This window comes from Colossoma macropomum, unplaced genomic scaffold, assembly GCF_904425465.1.
Source record: "Colossoma macropomum unplaced genomic scaffold, Colossoma_macropomum, whole genome shotgun sequence".
NCBI classification, from domain to species: Eukaryota; Metazoa; Chordata; class Actinopteri; order Characiformes; family Serrasalmidae; genus Colossoma; species Colossoma macropomum.
In genome coordinates, this window is record NW_023494785.1 from 18975360 (window position 1) to 18991075 (window position 15716).

At 38.8% G+C, this 15716-nt stretch overlaps 1 protein-coding gene across 1 annotated transcript in view; it reads right to left on the reverse strand.

The window, feature by feature from the left end:
- The window catches only part of cubn (cubilin (intrinsic factor-cobalamin receptor)), a 37725-nt gene that overhangs the window by 21455 nt on the left and 554 nt on the right, over positions 1 to 15716 (reverse strand). The window contains exons 2-27 of the mRNA XM_036585913.1: positions 14684 to 14813; positions 14108 to 14236; positions 13905 to 14006; positions 13712 to 13815; positions 13487 to 13613; positions 12962 to 13130; positions 12178 to 12309; positions 11682 to 11777; positions 11251 to 11375; positions 10982 to 11168; positions 10771 to 10889; positions 10423 to 10657; positions 10156 to 10337; positions 9792 to 9954; positions 9174 to 9364; positions 8222 to 8378; positions 7122 to 7300; positions 6834 to 6999; positions 6449 to 6674; positions 5504 to 5634; positions 5139 to 5325; positions 4790 to 4950; positions 4500 to 4681; positions 4256 to 4412; positions 2875 to 3065; positions 1288 to 1447 (exon numbers count right to left, since the gene is read on the reverse strand). Of these exons, the coding sequence (XP_036441806.1) occupies positions 1288 to 1447; positions 2875 to 3065; positions 4256 to 4412; positions 4500 to 4681; positions 4790 to 4950; positions 5139 to 5325; positions 5504 to 5634; positions 6449 to 6674; positions 6834 to 6999; positions 7122 to 7300; positions 8222 to 8378; positions 9174 to 9364; positions 9792 to 9954; positions 10156 to 10337; positions 10423 to 10657; positions 10771 to 10889; positions 10982 to 11168; positions 11251 to 11375; positions 11682 to 11777; positions 12178 to 12309; positions 12962 to 13130; positions 13487 to 13613; positions 13712 to 13815; positions 13905 to 14006; positions 14108 to 14236; positions 14684 to 14813 (4088 nt within the window). The remainder of the gene's footprint in view (positions 1 to 1287; positions 1448 to 2874; positions 3066 to 4255; positions 4413 to 4499; positions 4682 to 4789; positions 4951 to 5138; positions 5326 to 5503; positions 5635 to 6448; positions 6675 to 6833; positions 7000 to 7121; positions 7301 to 8221; positions 8379 to 9173; positions 9365 to 9791; positions 9955 to 10155; positions 10338 to 10422; positions 10658 to 10770; positions 10890 to 10981; positions 11169 to 11250; positions 11376 to 11681; positions 11778 to 12177; positions 12310 to 12961; positions 13131 to 13486; positions 13614 to 13711; positions 13816 to 13904; positions 14007 to 14107; positions 14237 to 14683; positions 14814 to 15716) is intronic.

Here is a 15716-nt window from a genome sequence, read left to right on the forward strand (position 1 = left end):
TAAAGGTGTTTGTCTTTTTCTGACAGTGCTCACTTTGGAGGCGTTAATAGCCTGTTTTTTCCACATTCCCATTCTGGAAAAAATGACTAAGGGCAGTCCCTCTACACACAGAGTTACAATGTGCTTCCCATTACATACAGCTACAGTTAAACAGTGTAGAGAACCTCAAACAAACTTCTATCAGCATTTCCCAACAGACAGAGTCCAACAGTTGTGGTTTGGAGAGGAACTATGTGCAACTTTGCAGTGTGTGAAATATGTGTATTACCTAAGCATGTCATACAGATGGATAAAAACACACTGGTTCAGTTCTACATTGTATATTGCCATTGTCGGGACAAAGCCTTGTATCTCCATTTTAGTTGTTTTCCATTTTTTGACATGTTTTGAAAATGCCAGCTTCCCTTTACATTGACCCTGTTTACACCTGGTCACTTCATGCGTCTTGCGTATCAGGATTATATCTGGAAATCTGCAAATCACATAATAATGTATGTGTAAACGCACCCTAGGCACACAAATTCACACAACACCAATTCGATCGCTCAAACCACTTCAGGAAGTGGACTGAGATGCCTTTTTTAGCCACATGCTATAGCACTGTAAATGCACCCATATCTCTAAGACACATTCAACAACCAAAACCCCTCCCAGTACAACCAAAACTCCACCCCATGCAGTCACTGGGCACGTAGTTGGGACTCTCGTGGCTGGGGACCAGACAAAATGAAATGCTTAATAGCAATATGGACAGATACATTCCAGATACTAGTCACCTGAACTGACCAGGTGTAAACAGACTCATTGTGTCAAAATTTGATAATGAATGGACCAATAGAAACAGTCCAAAATTACTTGCAATAAATAATTGCTGCATTAACTTTCATTAACAGAATGTTTCAGAATTTTTTTTGTTCCTTTCTCTCATAAAGTTACCATTTTTGAGATACAAGATTTTGCTCCAAAAGCAATGATATATTACTTGTAATTGAGTTTCAAATTAATCAGGTGCAGGGACACTTTCATTTCTCATATTCAGCTACATGAGAGGCAAGGGGAAAAACAAGTCATTGTGTCCAATCACTCACCTCTATGCCTTCTGTATGGTGTCACTTGAATTGTCTAAAGGCACTGATATTTTCTTCATGACCATCATTTTGAGACAAAGTGCTTATTACTGACCCATTCTGTCTTTGGGAATTCTATCTTTTATTCCTTGCAAACTTCAGTGTTGTTTTACAGTGTATGAGTGGTTATGGTTTAGCTGTGTTATGTTTGGGATCCTACCATTCTGGTACCAAAGCATCCGGAAGCCAGTGTGGGCAATAGAGAGGTCGGAATGGAACACAACATGGAGGCTGCTGCTGGTGGTGGCATTTGCTGGAGGGGGCGTGCTGCCACAGAATTTACCAATCAAAGGAGCTTGGGTATTTGGACCGTCATACAGCTGGACAAAGACAGAAGAAGTTATTGAGATATAATAGAATGGCAACTTAATTTGACTTTCAGAGGTATTAGTAGTATTTTTAAAATGAAACAGCCTTGATTTCCTCATAGTTAGAAGGGGCCTACACGGATATTGAGGGGTTTATTAAGGAGTGTAAAAAAAGGCAGAAGAGTGTCTGTGTGAGCTGGAAAGACTTGCAGAAACCTCAAGATGTTAGTACAAACATGACATTATGATGATGATAGGATACAGCTTAATATGGTCTGACAACAAGTTTTACATACTAATCGTCAACATCTGTGTCAACATGTTATATGGTTGTTATAACCTCATGATACCAGTTGTTTAACCTAATGATATTAGTACAAACACTTCATGATGATGATAATAAAATACAACTTAATAATAATTACAATAATAATTACAGGAACTGTAATATTAGTCAACACAACAACAAAGTAAATATGTTGTTTAGTACAGTATAGTTAGTATGACGTTAGTATGAAATATGTTGTTTAGTATAGTATAGTTAGTATGACGAGAAGTGTTACATACTAGTCTTCAACCTTTGCATCAACAACATGTTATATTGTTGTTATACGTTATATTCTGAAAACTAAGGTTTAAAAACATGGCAATTTAGGATTTAACCTCAGAGTATACAACGCCTTCTGTTTTGAGTCTGACATCATGGTGACAGAAGTTTAAAGGAATGCAGTGTACTTTTTCATTCTCACTAGTGATAAAGCATCTAAACACTTAGGAACAAATGTATAAGATCACATTTTAACATATCTTGTGTAACTGAGGCTGTTTTCCTAAAGCACTGATTTTATCTGAGATGAGATGAAGGAAATGAGTGCAGTGAAAACAACACAAGAGTTCACTATTGCTGAAGGCTGCCTGAGGGGAGACAGGAAAAAGAACCTTGCAAAGGGCCCATAAGAGAAATTCCACCACCTCTCCTGTGGGCCCCATGATGTCATGACTGTTTGGATCACCATGGTGATGAAGGAACCAAGTACGAACTCAATGCATTTCTTGTGAGTTTTCAGAGAGCCTACTAAGACTGAATGAATAAGAATAATTCCATGACTGCTTAAAGAGATCCAAACTGCTGTAAACCACTTCAGCCCCGCGTTGCATAGTATTAGACAGAGATAATGCCAGTCTATGGAAAGCTTAGGATAATAAGGTCCTATATCACAACATGGCTGGAAAAGACATGCAGGATTTCTTTTGTAAAGATGCAAAAGAAGATGCAACAGCAGTTCTGAATGTTAAACAGAGATCCTTTCAATGAAAGAAAATCTCATCTCTAAGGATTCATTCTTAGACATACTAGCCATGATGTAAGAATGTGTCACATTTGGATTTTTTCCCAACTGTGAACTCTACTCCAACTCTCAACTCCAGTGGATACTGACCTCCAGATAGTCGTATATACAGCTGGCGGAGGTACTCTCCAGGTCAAAAGCAGTGAAGGTGTAATTGATGGTGTTGCCCATGGTGGCCTGGATGGTCCAGCTGCATCTGGAGTTAAAGGGGTAGTTGTTTGGGAAATTTTGGCTCTCAATCACTCCACTTCTCTGGTTAGCAATGACAACATCTTCACAACCTGTGAAGGATATGTCCATGCATATTAACACCTATACCACTTTTTTTAAAACATCAGACAGGTGAATCTTTTAATGTATATGAGTACATGTGCATACCCAGAAACCACAAATTAAAATGTCACAGTTTAGAGTGGCCACTGGTCAGATTATAGGGTTTTGGAAAACATGCAAAGTAATTTGTTCCTTTACTACAGACTAATTTAATATATTTTATGTTTAATCAGGCCTGGACACATTGACCTACCTAGAAGTAAAGCTAAGTGAGTCTGGGAAAAAAACAAGCAAGAGAACTAAGTGCCAAGTTGGCAAATGCCACTGCTGTGAAACAAAGAAAGACAGACTTTACTGGAATGACCTCTTAGCCTTTAAGCTTTACTTCCAAAAAACAATTTAAGAGGATATAAAGAAAAGACACAAAGAAGGAACATGTAGTCTCCGGCTCATTCCTTAGAAGACAGCACACCTTTTTGCCAGCTACCCCCTTCTGCACTTAAAAACTAACCCAACTTGACCATTTCTGTACTATAAAGGTCTGTGTCCATGGAAATAGAACAATAGGTCCACAGCTGAAGTATGCCCCATAGCCTCACTATTGTCCAGAAAAATCAAGATGAATTAAATCAGAAATGTGAAAAGCCATTGCTTTAGTAAAAGAGGCTGCAATATTGTGAGTCTGCAAAATAAACCAGCCATGTAAAATCAGCCCCCCATGAATGGCCTTCATAAAGGCCAGTCAGACCCATAATCTATATTATAATCTTGCATGAAATATGAGTGGTGCAGTGACTGTAATACACAGAGATGCAAGTAATCAGCACAATGTAACTTGCCTTCTTTAACCCCTTAAAGGCCATGGGCCTGCCGGCAAGCCCAAAGTTTTATTGCACACCTCTATATGCCAAGAATAGCTCAATGTGTTTACATTGGCAACCCTGTAGTTGCCAAATAATAAGCCTTAGTATGTAATAAGCCTGGGATTTTAAGGGGTTGAGTAGCTTATTAAAAATGAAACAATTTTACATTCCTAATGTTAAGCCTTACAGAGGAAAAGGAGTCAGTACATACGGTCAAGGCAAAATGACTCTTACAAGTCTTCAAATGAATTCTTCTAAATGATGAATGATTACAGATATATATGCTTGTGTATGGATCTGTGCAAACATGGATATACAAGTTTTTGTTCACTCACTGGATGTGTATGATGCCACAAAGCCCCCTGCATTAATGATGCTGTCTGTGCGTAGTTTAACATACAGTTGCTCTTTAGTGGAGTTAATAGCGTTAGGGATCTGGTTTCCACACAGTATGGCCAACTGATCAGCATTAGTGCTGTTCCCATCATATACCTGAGAACGAGATGCAAACATCTCAGGTTACTCTGGTTGATGCATAGTGAGAGTATGTCAGTTTTTCAGTGAAATGTCTATTCTCACCGCAAGGTAATCATAACGGCAATCAGTGCTGGACTCCAGATGAAAATCTTCAAAACTGAGCAGGATGGTACTTCCTGCATTCACTTTAATGTGCCAGTAGCATTCAGCATTGGAGTGGTAGGGCAGAGGGTAGTTAGGAGATGTGAAACTACCAACACTGGTGGTCAGAGTTCCTCCACAACCTAATACAGGAAAGAAAGTCTTAGCAGGGACTCACTAAGTGGCAATGCACTGCAACACAGAAACAAGATTTATTTACTAATAGATAAACCAAAAAAAGTAATCAACACCTGTCTGTGTGCCATCCCAATGTGCAGAGAAGCCTTTGAAAGTGACAGAGTGATCTGAATAGAACTTAATCCATAGCCTGTTGCTATGGGATATCACTAGGGGTGGAGCCTGGTTTGAGCAGTATCGACCAATTAGGGGTGATGTTTCAAAGCCTCCATCTCTGAGAGGAAGAAGTTGGACAATATTCAGAAACGTATACAGTACTGTGCAAAAGTCTAAGGCACTTGTGAAAATGATAATACACAGAGCTACTTATCTAGGCAGTAAGTATTTATTTGCACAGAAAACTCTAAGTGATAATATTTTGGCATGACAGCAACAATATAAACACTTTATATGATTCCTCACCTGATTTCCACGTAGTCAAATGGGCAGGAAGAGCCACCCTCCAGCTCAAAGTCAGTGAAGTTGAGCATGATCTGCATGTTGACCTCCACTATGATTGCATAGATGCACTCGCGGCTCATGGGGTAGTGGTTGGGGTAGTTGGGAGAGGTCAGCACTCCAGTGGGAGTAGTGAACACTGCACTACAGTCTAGAGACAGATCACTGACAGATTACAGTCCATCTTTGATCACCTTTATTTCTTAACCAAAGTATTTATCAGCATGAAAGCATATTTTAGATTTCATTGACATTTACCACTAGTATTACGTTTTTTAAACAGCATGCTCTGTCAGATTCACATTCCATCCAGCTACTATGAACACTACCTGTTGTGGCATTGAGGGAGACATAGTTGGCAGAGAAGCCCTCATCTGCCAAGCTGGAGTCTGAGACAAATAGAATGGTCATGAGGTTGTCAGTGCTGGTCAGGGAGGGAGGAACTGAACGCCCACAGTATCTGCGCAAAATAAAAAAAGATATCAAAATCATGTTAAGATTTGTGTTTTTACAGTTCAGTTACCCTTATAAGTCACATTTATTGCCAGGGATAACCAAAGCACAGCATAAGTTAATTTTATTCTCACATGTAGCTCTTTGAAACAAGCAGAGAAATTCTGTTAAAAGTAAAGATTCTTAACTTTTGATCAGTACCACATTTATGTTCAAAGAAGAGAAGATATTTTACTATGATTTGAATCTGATAAAAAAGGTATTTTTGTTCCTACTATCTTGTTTTGTAGAAAGAAAAATCATCCTTTACATCTTTGCCATGTTTTTGTCATTGCTTTACACCAAAACAAATGGGGGAAAAAAAAAATCACACTTACTATGTAAGGAAAATGTAATTACACTGCAATAGTATAGCAAAACAACAAGTAATAACTAACACTCTAAAATGTTGAAGTGGTGCACAGTGTGGGCAATATGGCAAAAATATTATATCGAAAACATAACACACATCACAATATTTTGACACACACGAACAATGGACCCATACTGCCCTTTTTAAAAACTGCCATCCAAAAACTTTGAATACAATGATTTTATTCAGCATTTTACATACTGACTGCACCAAATCCAGTTTAACAGAACTACTTGTGTTCCCTTTGTAATAAAACATGCAGTTGTTCAGTGATCTCTAAGTACTGACAATATCCACATGTTATCACAATAAAATTGATCATGATAAAATATTGTTGTATTGCCCACCTCTAGTGGTATCATGCATCATTGCCAAGTAATGTGAAAAGCCTGTTAGGTGATACTCTTACCTGCCCAAAAGATTCCCAGTCTGAGCAGTGCCATTGTCATAGATCTCCACATAGTCAAAATCACAGTTTGCGTGGTACTCCAAGTTGAAGGAGGTGAAGGAGAGTCGGATGATGTTGCCAGGGGCCACAGAGATGTACCAGGAGCAGTTAGCACCATGAGGGTAGTTCGTAGGATGGCCAGGGCTGGTGATGGTTCCTGAAGGTTCTGTTAGAGTGTCTCCACAGCCTGTTGATATGATTAGAAAATACCAAAAGATCATTATCTATAAAACATCTACTTTTAATTCATTTCAACTGTGTTTGTGCTCTTAGTTTTCCAAGTTGAATAGTTAACAGTAAGCCAAGAGGACACTCCATATAGCATAATGCCACAATTGTACATTACCTTCCATCACAGATGCATACTCTGCAGTGAAGCCATGATTGGTGACTGAAGCATCGGTACTGAACAGGATATACATGTGACTCTGTGTGGACTGCAACATTGCAGGGACCTGGCTTCCACAGTATCGACCAAGCAGAGGAGAGCTGGATGAGGCACCATCTCTTACCTAAGAAAGGGGACAATTATTTATGTTGATCATACATTTTTTCGCATACAGTATTACACATTTGGAAGATGAGTAAAGGGTTATTTTTGTTTTGGACAACTAGAAGTAAGAGCATTTTGTACCTCCACATAGTCAAAGTAGCACCCAGCACTGTCTTCAACATCAAAGGTGAGGAAGTTGAGTGTGACGACATAGCCCTCAGGCTGATTGATAACCCACTCACAATTTTTGTTGTGGGGGTAGGCGTCAGGGTGAAGAGGTGTGCGGATTTGCCCAGAACCAGAGAGAGTGCCTCCACAACCTAAAAGAGATGTGGTACAATGTAGTCTTTATCTAACCATCCTTGTTGTTTTATCAGGATGTGATATTCTGATTCTGATCAAATGTACATATTTTTTCCTTAACTCAAAGGTTGTTGATCGAGACATTTTGATATTAGACATTTGCTTCTTTAGTTTTGCACAGCTATGAGGCTAGCTATGTGCAAAACATTACACAATGTCCTCAAACCACTGTGAATCTTTATATAATCTCAAATGAATTTGCTTATGTGATTTCATTGTATGATATGCTGTTATCTCAAAACACCAGATTCCTAGCATGTCTTGGCTGATCTGAAGTGATGAAAAATTTTGGAAATTTGTTTTTTTTTTCATGAAACTACTTTTCCAACATTTACATAGAAGCTTATCAAAGCTGTGCAAAATGTCACCAAAAAAAAACCAAAAAAAAAACACAGTGCTGTTAAACTGACAACTCCACGGCAGAAATGCTAATAAGTTGTACAGAGGAAACAGTCAGAGATTCAGACATGTCAGATTTAATACAGCTCTCGGCCTTTGACACGACACAGCTTCAGTCATGTAGACAGCCAGAGAGCACATTTCCTCTGCAGCAGAGATAGATGGCATACATTAAAACCAGCCATGCTTGACACCATGGTCTCAGCAGTATAAAAATGTGCTCAATCAGAAAAGTGCTGGTCTAGCAGAAAGAATCTCATCACACCCAGTCTCACATGAGAGGGGGTTAGCGTGGAGTCTGCAGCCTCCTCTTTAATTCCTCTCCAACAGCTCTCACTGTTGGGAGCACAGTTTACATAAAATACTTAACATATAGATGATCTCTGTCTCTCTAACCTTGTAGACATTTAGCAGCTAACATTACTGACTGCAGCCACGCTTGGTCTTAACATGATTATTAAGTTAAAAAGGTCTCTCACTGATTTCATATACAGCCCTGAAGCCAGCATGGCTGACTGAGCTGTCAGATTTGAAGCGGATCCAGAGGACGTTAGCAGTAGACAAGATGGGGGCTGGCAGGGTAGAGCCACAGTACTTTCCAATGAGTGGATCAGTTTCCGCTGAGCCATCACGCACCTGAGACAAGAAACATGGAAATCTGTTATAGCTTCCTAACTCATTAGCAAACAATCTGTTATGACTGAGACACCTACATCCACAACCATATCATCTCTCTCCTTCACACTCACACCTGTCAGAATGTGTTTTTTTTTTCAAATGTGACATAAGTAGTATATACAGTTCTGTGCAAATGTTTCAGGTGCCTGAGAAAATTCTATTTAAAAAGCTATTTAATTGGGCATTAGGCATTTATTTGCTCAGAAAAACACAAAAATTGTAATAAATACATTTCATTCTAATACAGTGAGTAGCTGTTTTAAGTGTATCAGTGTATTAGCTTAAGCATTTCCAAATCTCTCCATAAGGGATCCCAGCATTATTTGTAGTCATCATCTAAAACCTGGTTTGGTTCAACCAATTCTTCATTACATTAAATAAGGTGTGCTGGTGATGGAATTGAATAAATCTATGCAATGGCTGATAGTGTTAAAGAGTAATCTAGAACCAAACCTGCTTTTATAACATGCACTTGATTGAAATTTTATATGGTGTTTTTACAAAACAAAATGCACTTTTTGCCCAGCTAAATGGTTCAGAACATTTTGTTTAGATGCCCAAGATTTTTGCACAGTGATGTATATTCGGTACATATTGTACAAGTATTTTCCAAGGCTAACCCTAATCTCAACAATCTCCCTTTTTAAACATACAACAAGCACACCTGTGCACAGACACACAGACGAACACACAAACAGACAAACACACACACACACGCACATGCACACACAGGCACACTCACAAACAATATACCTCCACATAGTCAAATTCACAGCCAGAGTGAAATTCAATTTCCATATGCGTGAAGTTTAGAACCACCAGCTCACTCCGAGGCTGTCTGATCAAATAGATACACTGCTTGTCATGTGCATAATTATTAGGCCAGTTGGGGGAGATGATAATGCCTTGACTGTCTGTATAGGTGCCTCCACATCCCGGGTCAGCTATAACACATACACAGAGTTTTTGTAGCAACGGTTAAAAACTGAACTTTCTGGCATGATCCAATTATCAATAAAATCATTCATTGAGATCTAGTAAGATTTAAAATCTTTAACAATAAAACTACCATAAAAATCTTGTAAATGAAGAAATGTTATAACTGCTATATGAGCTCATGACACAGTAGTAAAGTGCAGTATTTACTGCAATCACCCATGTTTGTTTACTCATAATTCAACACAAACTGAACATTTAAATCTCAAGAAAGATGGTGTCAGGTAGTAAACATTTGACGTGGCTATCTGATATGAACCCTTCATAGTAAGTAAATCACATTTTATTCATGCTGTTAAATTCTTACAAGGCCATAATCTTAGCACTAGCGTTCGGTGTCAGCCTCCAGGCTTGGCCATGGACACCTGCACTTACATGGAGAGGTGGTGTAGGTAATATGGAAGCCCTGGTCACTGATAACGTAATCAGAGTGAAAATGAATCCAGGCAGCAGGACCAGTCGTCTGCAGGGGGGCTGGGGAATCAGTGCTGCAGTACCTGTTTAAAAGTGGGTCTTCCGGTAGCAGCCCGTCTCTGATCTAGAACAAAGTAGAACACAAATATTGTTATGCTGATTCACTTACACGTAAACTATTGAATTGTATTTGTTTTTTGTCTTTATTTTACTGTTCATAATAATGTTGGTTTGTATTTTTGTTTATTGAAGCGGTTTCTAAATAAATAAAGAGATTAAAGGAAACCAATAGATCGTCTTTGAGGTGTTGTGATTGATGATTTACTTCTAGATAGTCGTAGTTGCAGTCAGGATGGTGTTCAAGACTGAGTGTTCCAAAGGCGAAGGTAATGATCAGCCCTGGACCCACATCTATCGTCCAATAGCAGTCACGGTTTGGTGGGTAATTGCCCGGGTAACCAGGAGACTTGATGTCACCGTATGAATTAGTCAGGTGACCACCACAAACTAGAAAATAAACATTTATGAGTTTGGCACAACACAGAACAGTACAGCTATAGTCCACTATAAGGATTCAGGTCTTAGGTATTACCTGGTGCTTGAGAAGTCCAGGACACAGTGAAGCCACCACTGTTTATTGTGTGGTCAGAGCGGAACCAGAAGTAAAGAGAGTTGTGGGAGCTGAAGAGCTCAGCTGGGGCATTGGTGCCACAGTATTTGCCAAGCATGTAGGCAGAGGCGCTCTCGCCATCATGGATCTGGAGGTAGTCGAAGCTACAGGTGCTGCTGTGCTCTAGTTCAAAGAAAGGGAATGTGATCCGCAGAATCTGGGAGAGATTAACAGAGTGGAATAATTAATCATTTGAAATGCATTAAAAAGACAAGAAGGGCCTTAAGCTTGAATTTATTTGAATGTCTTGAAAAGCTAGTCTGCACTAACCTTGTCAGCATCAGTTCTGATGATCCAGGCGCAGCTGACCATGTGGTCATACTGATCATGCCCAGGAGTGTTGGGATAACTAAAAGTTCCAGAGAGACCCTGGAGCACTCCTCCACATTCTGAAGTAAACATACACAGTTCCATCACTTAATCACTCAGAGTGTTAGCCAAGCAATTGCAGACTTACTAATGCAGCATCATTTCCGCAAACCTTGCTGTTCAGTCTGGCACTCCGAGCCTGTCCACTGTGATGTGCAAGTACAGGTGTAGCCATTAATGCCATCAGTACAGGTGCCTCCATTCTGGCAGGGGTTACTGGCACACTCATTGATGTTCTGGTCACAGTTCTGGTCTGTCCAGCCTGGGTCACAGCGGCAGACATACCCAGTGGCAGTGTTCTAGGAAAAAGTAATGTGTTGTTAAGCAAAAGACAAAAGAAAGAATATAGATGACTAAGCTAAATATGGAGAAGATACTTACCTCACACTGGCCATTGACACATGGATTGTTAGTGCCACAGGTGTCAATAACCTGGGTACAACCAACAGGTCCGTATCCATGGCCCTCATAACCAGGAGGACAAGTGCATATTGGGATATTGCTACCTGAAGGGGTAAAGGATTAAAATCACGAATTAAATTAAAGTGTAAAATGCATTCAATTACATACCACAAGGACTTCTGGGGAAATGTACCATTGAACAGTAGCATGCCAGGATTTTTAGCCGTTGTCATAATTATTGTGCAAGGTGGCTTTTATGTTAACACATAACTGATAGCAGTGTTGTACTTAAACCATAAATACCCATCGTAATGGCTTTATTTTATCCCTTATTGCCACTGGTCATATGCTTCTGTGAAGAGTAACTACTGTAAAAGTGTGTAAAGTGTTTGTGTGTGCATCTATGACACCTGAGACAGAGGCACAAGTGGCCAGGGGATAACATCCTCCATTGTTGGATGAACAAATGTCGGCTTGAGTGCAAGTCTTTCCATCTCCCTCATAACCTGAGAGCAGAGAGCAGTTCAGTTAACAGCATTAGTTTTTCCAACTATTAAATAACTTAATTAATTAATGCTGTAGTTTTTCAATTTTATGTAACTTACAATTAACAGATACATTCATCTAATTGAGGCACATAGGCATTCTTAACTTCACAAATATACATGATTAGTTCACAAGTTTATGCTTGTTTCTGCCAAGAATTACAATCAGTTTTTAAAAGAAGAACATGCTCTTCTGTTTCTCATATCTAGCTCATAGTGGAGTGTTATTAAAACAATTTTATAGGATTGTTTTAAAAGATTTTTAAAAATTGCAACAAAAGAAGTGAGCGCAACACATTCTAGTTGGTTAGAAAAAGGTATGATCTGATGAGGCATGATAGATGGTGGGCCAAAGGGATACCTGAAGGACACTGGCCACAGTGGAAGGAACCCATGGTGTTGAGGCAAGGCACCATGGGGGAGGTTGAACAGCCCCCGTTGTTTGTGTCGCACTCATTCACGTCCTGACAGCTGTAGCCATTGCCTTGCCAGCCTGAATTATGTAAGATAACACAGTAAATAGTAGAAGAAGAGTTGATACAACAATAACCATAATGTCCTTAATGAATCACTGGAATATGTTTGCAACCAAAAAACAGTATATGTGGCATTTTTAAAAAAATAACATATAAGAATGGCATGACATTGTTTCATGTACTGTATGTAACACAAAAAATAAATAAATAAATAAATAAAAATAAAGAATAGTTTTGCTTTTTAATGTGAAAGCTTGTACAAAATAAAAGTAGAAAACTAAATAATTCATAATCCAAAAAGAGTGGAATGGTTAAAAAAAAGATTTCTCTGGAGGGGCTCAATTTGAGATGCCAGGTAGTTGGAAAAAAAAAAAATCTTTTATTATTTGTCAAATGTAGTTCATTACTGAACCCTGCATCAACCAGGACCCACATGTATTACACGGAATAAAAATAAGAATGCTGATCTAGGACTGATTAGGACAAAACATAACCCCCTACAAGCAATAAAACAGATCATCCCTCTTACTATGAAAATACTAATTCAGAAATGATTAATTAGGACAAAAGGTAAACCCTTACAAAAGGTAAAAATTGATCCTAGGTTGGGAATTTTACTATAAGGAGCATCTTACACATGATTCCAGATAAATTCAGGCCAAGTTTTACCTGCTGGACAGGCCCCACAGAAGTAGGAGCCTAGTGTGTTGAAACACTCTACAGCGGGGTTAGTGGAGCAGGGCTTGTTGGGAAGGCTACACTCATCCACATCTGCAGTGCAGGCAGAGCTGCCAGCAGGAGCCATCCACCCAGCATCACAGATGCAATTATATTTGGGCTGTTAAAAAAACAATAGTCAAAATGGAGAACATAAAGAGTTGCACTCTTTGAGCTGTATCAAAATGAGGGGGACTGGGATGAATTTGCTGACGTCAGCTTTGAGAGTATTATACTAGAAAGTAATTTGAAAGGAATGGCATCTGAAAAGCATTTTAAACAACACTAAGCAATCTAGTGCCCTCAATAATAGCTGCCACCCATGCAAAACTGCTGCAAAATGGTAAGTGTCCTTGAAGCAAAACTGATTGTTAGACATTTTTAGCATAATGCAGCAGTACATTCTGTATGCAGTATGCACTTCATTATATTTTGAAATGTATTTGTTTTTAACAAGGCACTTATTTATACAATTACCTCATCAGGTGTGACCCTGTCAGAATCAATACACATCCCATGAACGCACAGGTCCTGACTACCTCCTGCACAGTCATCATACCGAGAGGTGCAGTGTGGTCCATACCACTCTGGAGGACATGTGCAACTGGACAAAATTAGAGGGAAAAATCAGATGAGGTCACCATACCACAAGAAAGTCTATTCAGTAGTGGAAGTCATCACTGGGATCAGGAAGAGCATTACGTGAAAGATCCATCAGTGTTGACACATGTGGCTCCATTCTGGCATCCCTGAGAGGTTCCAGCATAGATCTGACACTCATTCACATCAACAGCACAGGTGGGGCCCTGTCATAGAAAAAAAGAGTCAGGCCCCCATAGATGTTTAAGGCAGTATGAACATGTGTTGTGTGGAATTCAGGTAATAGCCAGGGTACCTGCCAGTTCTGAGGGCAGAGACAGTGAAAAGAGTCCAGTAGGTTCAGGCACGTCCCCAAGTTCTGGCACGGGTTGCTGCTACATGTTTTCCGTTGGATTGTCTTAGAAAGCAAGAACACAAACAGCATTTAAATATGTATTGATGTTTTAAAGGAGAAATATTGAGAGCATACAAGTAATTCAAAATAATAGCAATCCTTACCTGTTCTATTGTTTCAACTTTTGACTCAACAGAGGTCACCCTTGTTTTCAGCTGATTCAGCTGGTTGGTGACGTCTTCAGATGGGCCACTGTTCTTTATTTTTTCAATGTCATCTTTATTGGTTTTGATCTGAAATGAAGTTGATGAACATACATGAACAGTTACTTTAAAAGGTAAGTAATTCAGTAAAAATTATGAAAATTTTGCTCGGATGGAATTCAAACAATAAATGATAGTTCAGAATGAAGGGAAAGGGAAACTGTTATTGAGATCTACTACAGTAATAAGACAGAATGCTAAAATTCTAACATAACATAGAAAGCAATATAAACATTTGGTCACGTTATCTTTCCATAAAATGCTATATCATATTGATACCATCACATGAAAAACCAGAGATAGAAGAAATCTACTGTGTTTCCCAGATATTTTAGGTACTTAGCAATTTAAAACCTTGATTTTTTAGTGACAAGCAGGCCTGTCTGGCTGCCAGTGTCCATAATGTATTGTTAAGACTGTTCTTGTTACCTGAGCCTAAAAAAAAAGAATCTGATGTGAAGCTAACAATAATCTTACCTGGTCTATTTGCTGAGTGAGGTCCTCGCCCCCCACTTTCACTCTCCCTGTCCCTGAGGTCTGAAAATTGATGTCTTTATTGTTTCCCGCAGAAAAAGTAAGGTGACCATTCTCTGAGATCATACGAGGCCTGCAGGTCATCACAAGAGACTTGAATAAAAGAACTGAATAAAAGAATGCATGGCTTTATGTTCTTTACATATTTTCTTTACTAACATAGTTTGCATGTTCTTAGTAAAAAAAATCAAGTTCCAATTTCACTCAGATAAAACTGCAATTATTACTTTTACAAATTAAGACAACTGAAAGAACATCTTTCGTTTAAAGTTTTGGTCTCACTTTACTTGGAGAGTACACTGTAGTCCCCTATAGATTACCTACAGATGTTCAAATTGTTAACAACTCAGTTGATTCTAAACAATGGTGGGGTTAGGGTTAGGATTTGGATCAAAGTTAGGGCTAGGACCAGAGTGAGGGTTGGGCTTAGGTTTTGGATTGAGGTTAAAGTTAGGGTTAGGATTTGGACCAGGTTTAGAGTTAAAGAAAATTATGGTCAATTTAGTAGATATTTAGTAGAATGTAACTTAAGTCCTAAGTAACTTAGAAGTAAATTAAGTCTCTACAAAGCATCTAAAGTGAACTATTCAAATAAGGTGTTACTAAAGTTTTTTTTTTTTTTTTTAAACCCATTCAAATCCCAAGCTTCTTATGCCATAAAACCTATTAGTCATTACTCATTTACACTTTATTTTGAGAGTACACTGTAGATACTCAGAATTAACACTCAACTAAATATCTATGTAACTGGACTTCAAGATTAATGTAACAGACTCAATTCAATCTAACACTAACCCAGAACCTAAACCTAATTCTCAACCTAAACCTAACACTGTTGATACTCAACGGAGTTTCACCAGAGAGTTTGTTTGTGTCAATTTAAGCATCTCTAGATATGCTGTATGGTACTCTCAAACACTCAAAAAGCAAGAAGTGCGATCCTTCCTTTTACGATAAAAACTACAAAGCAAACTAT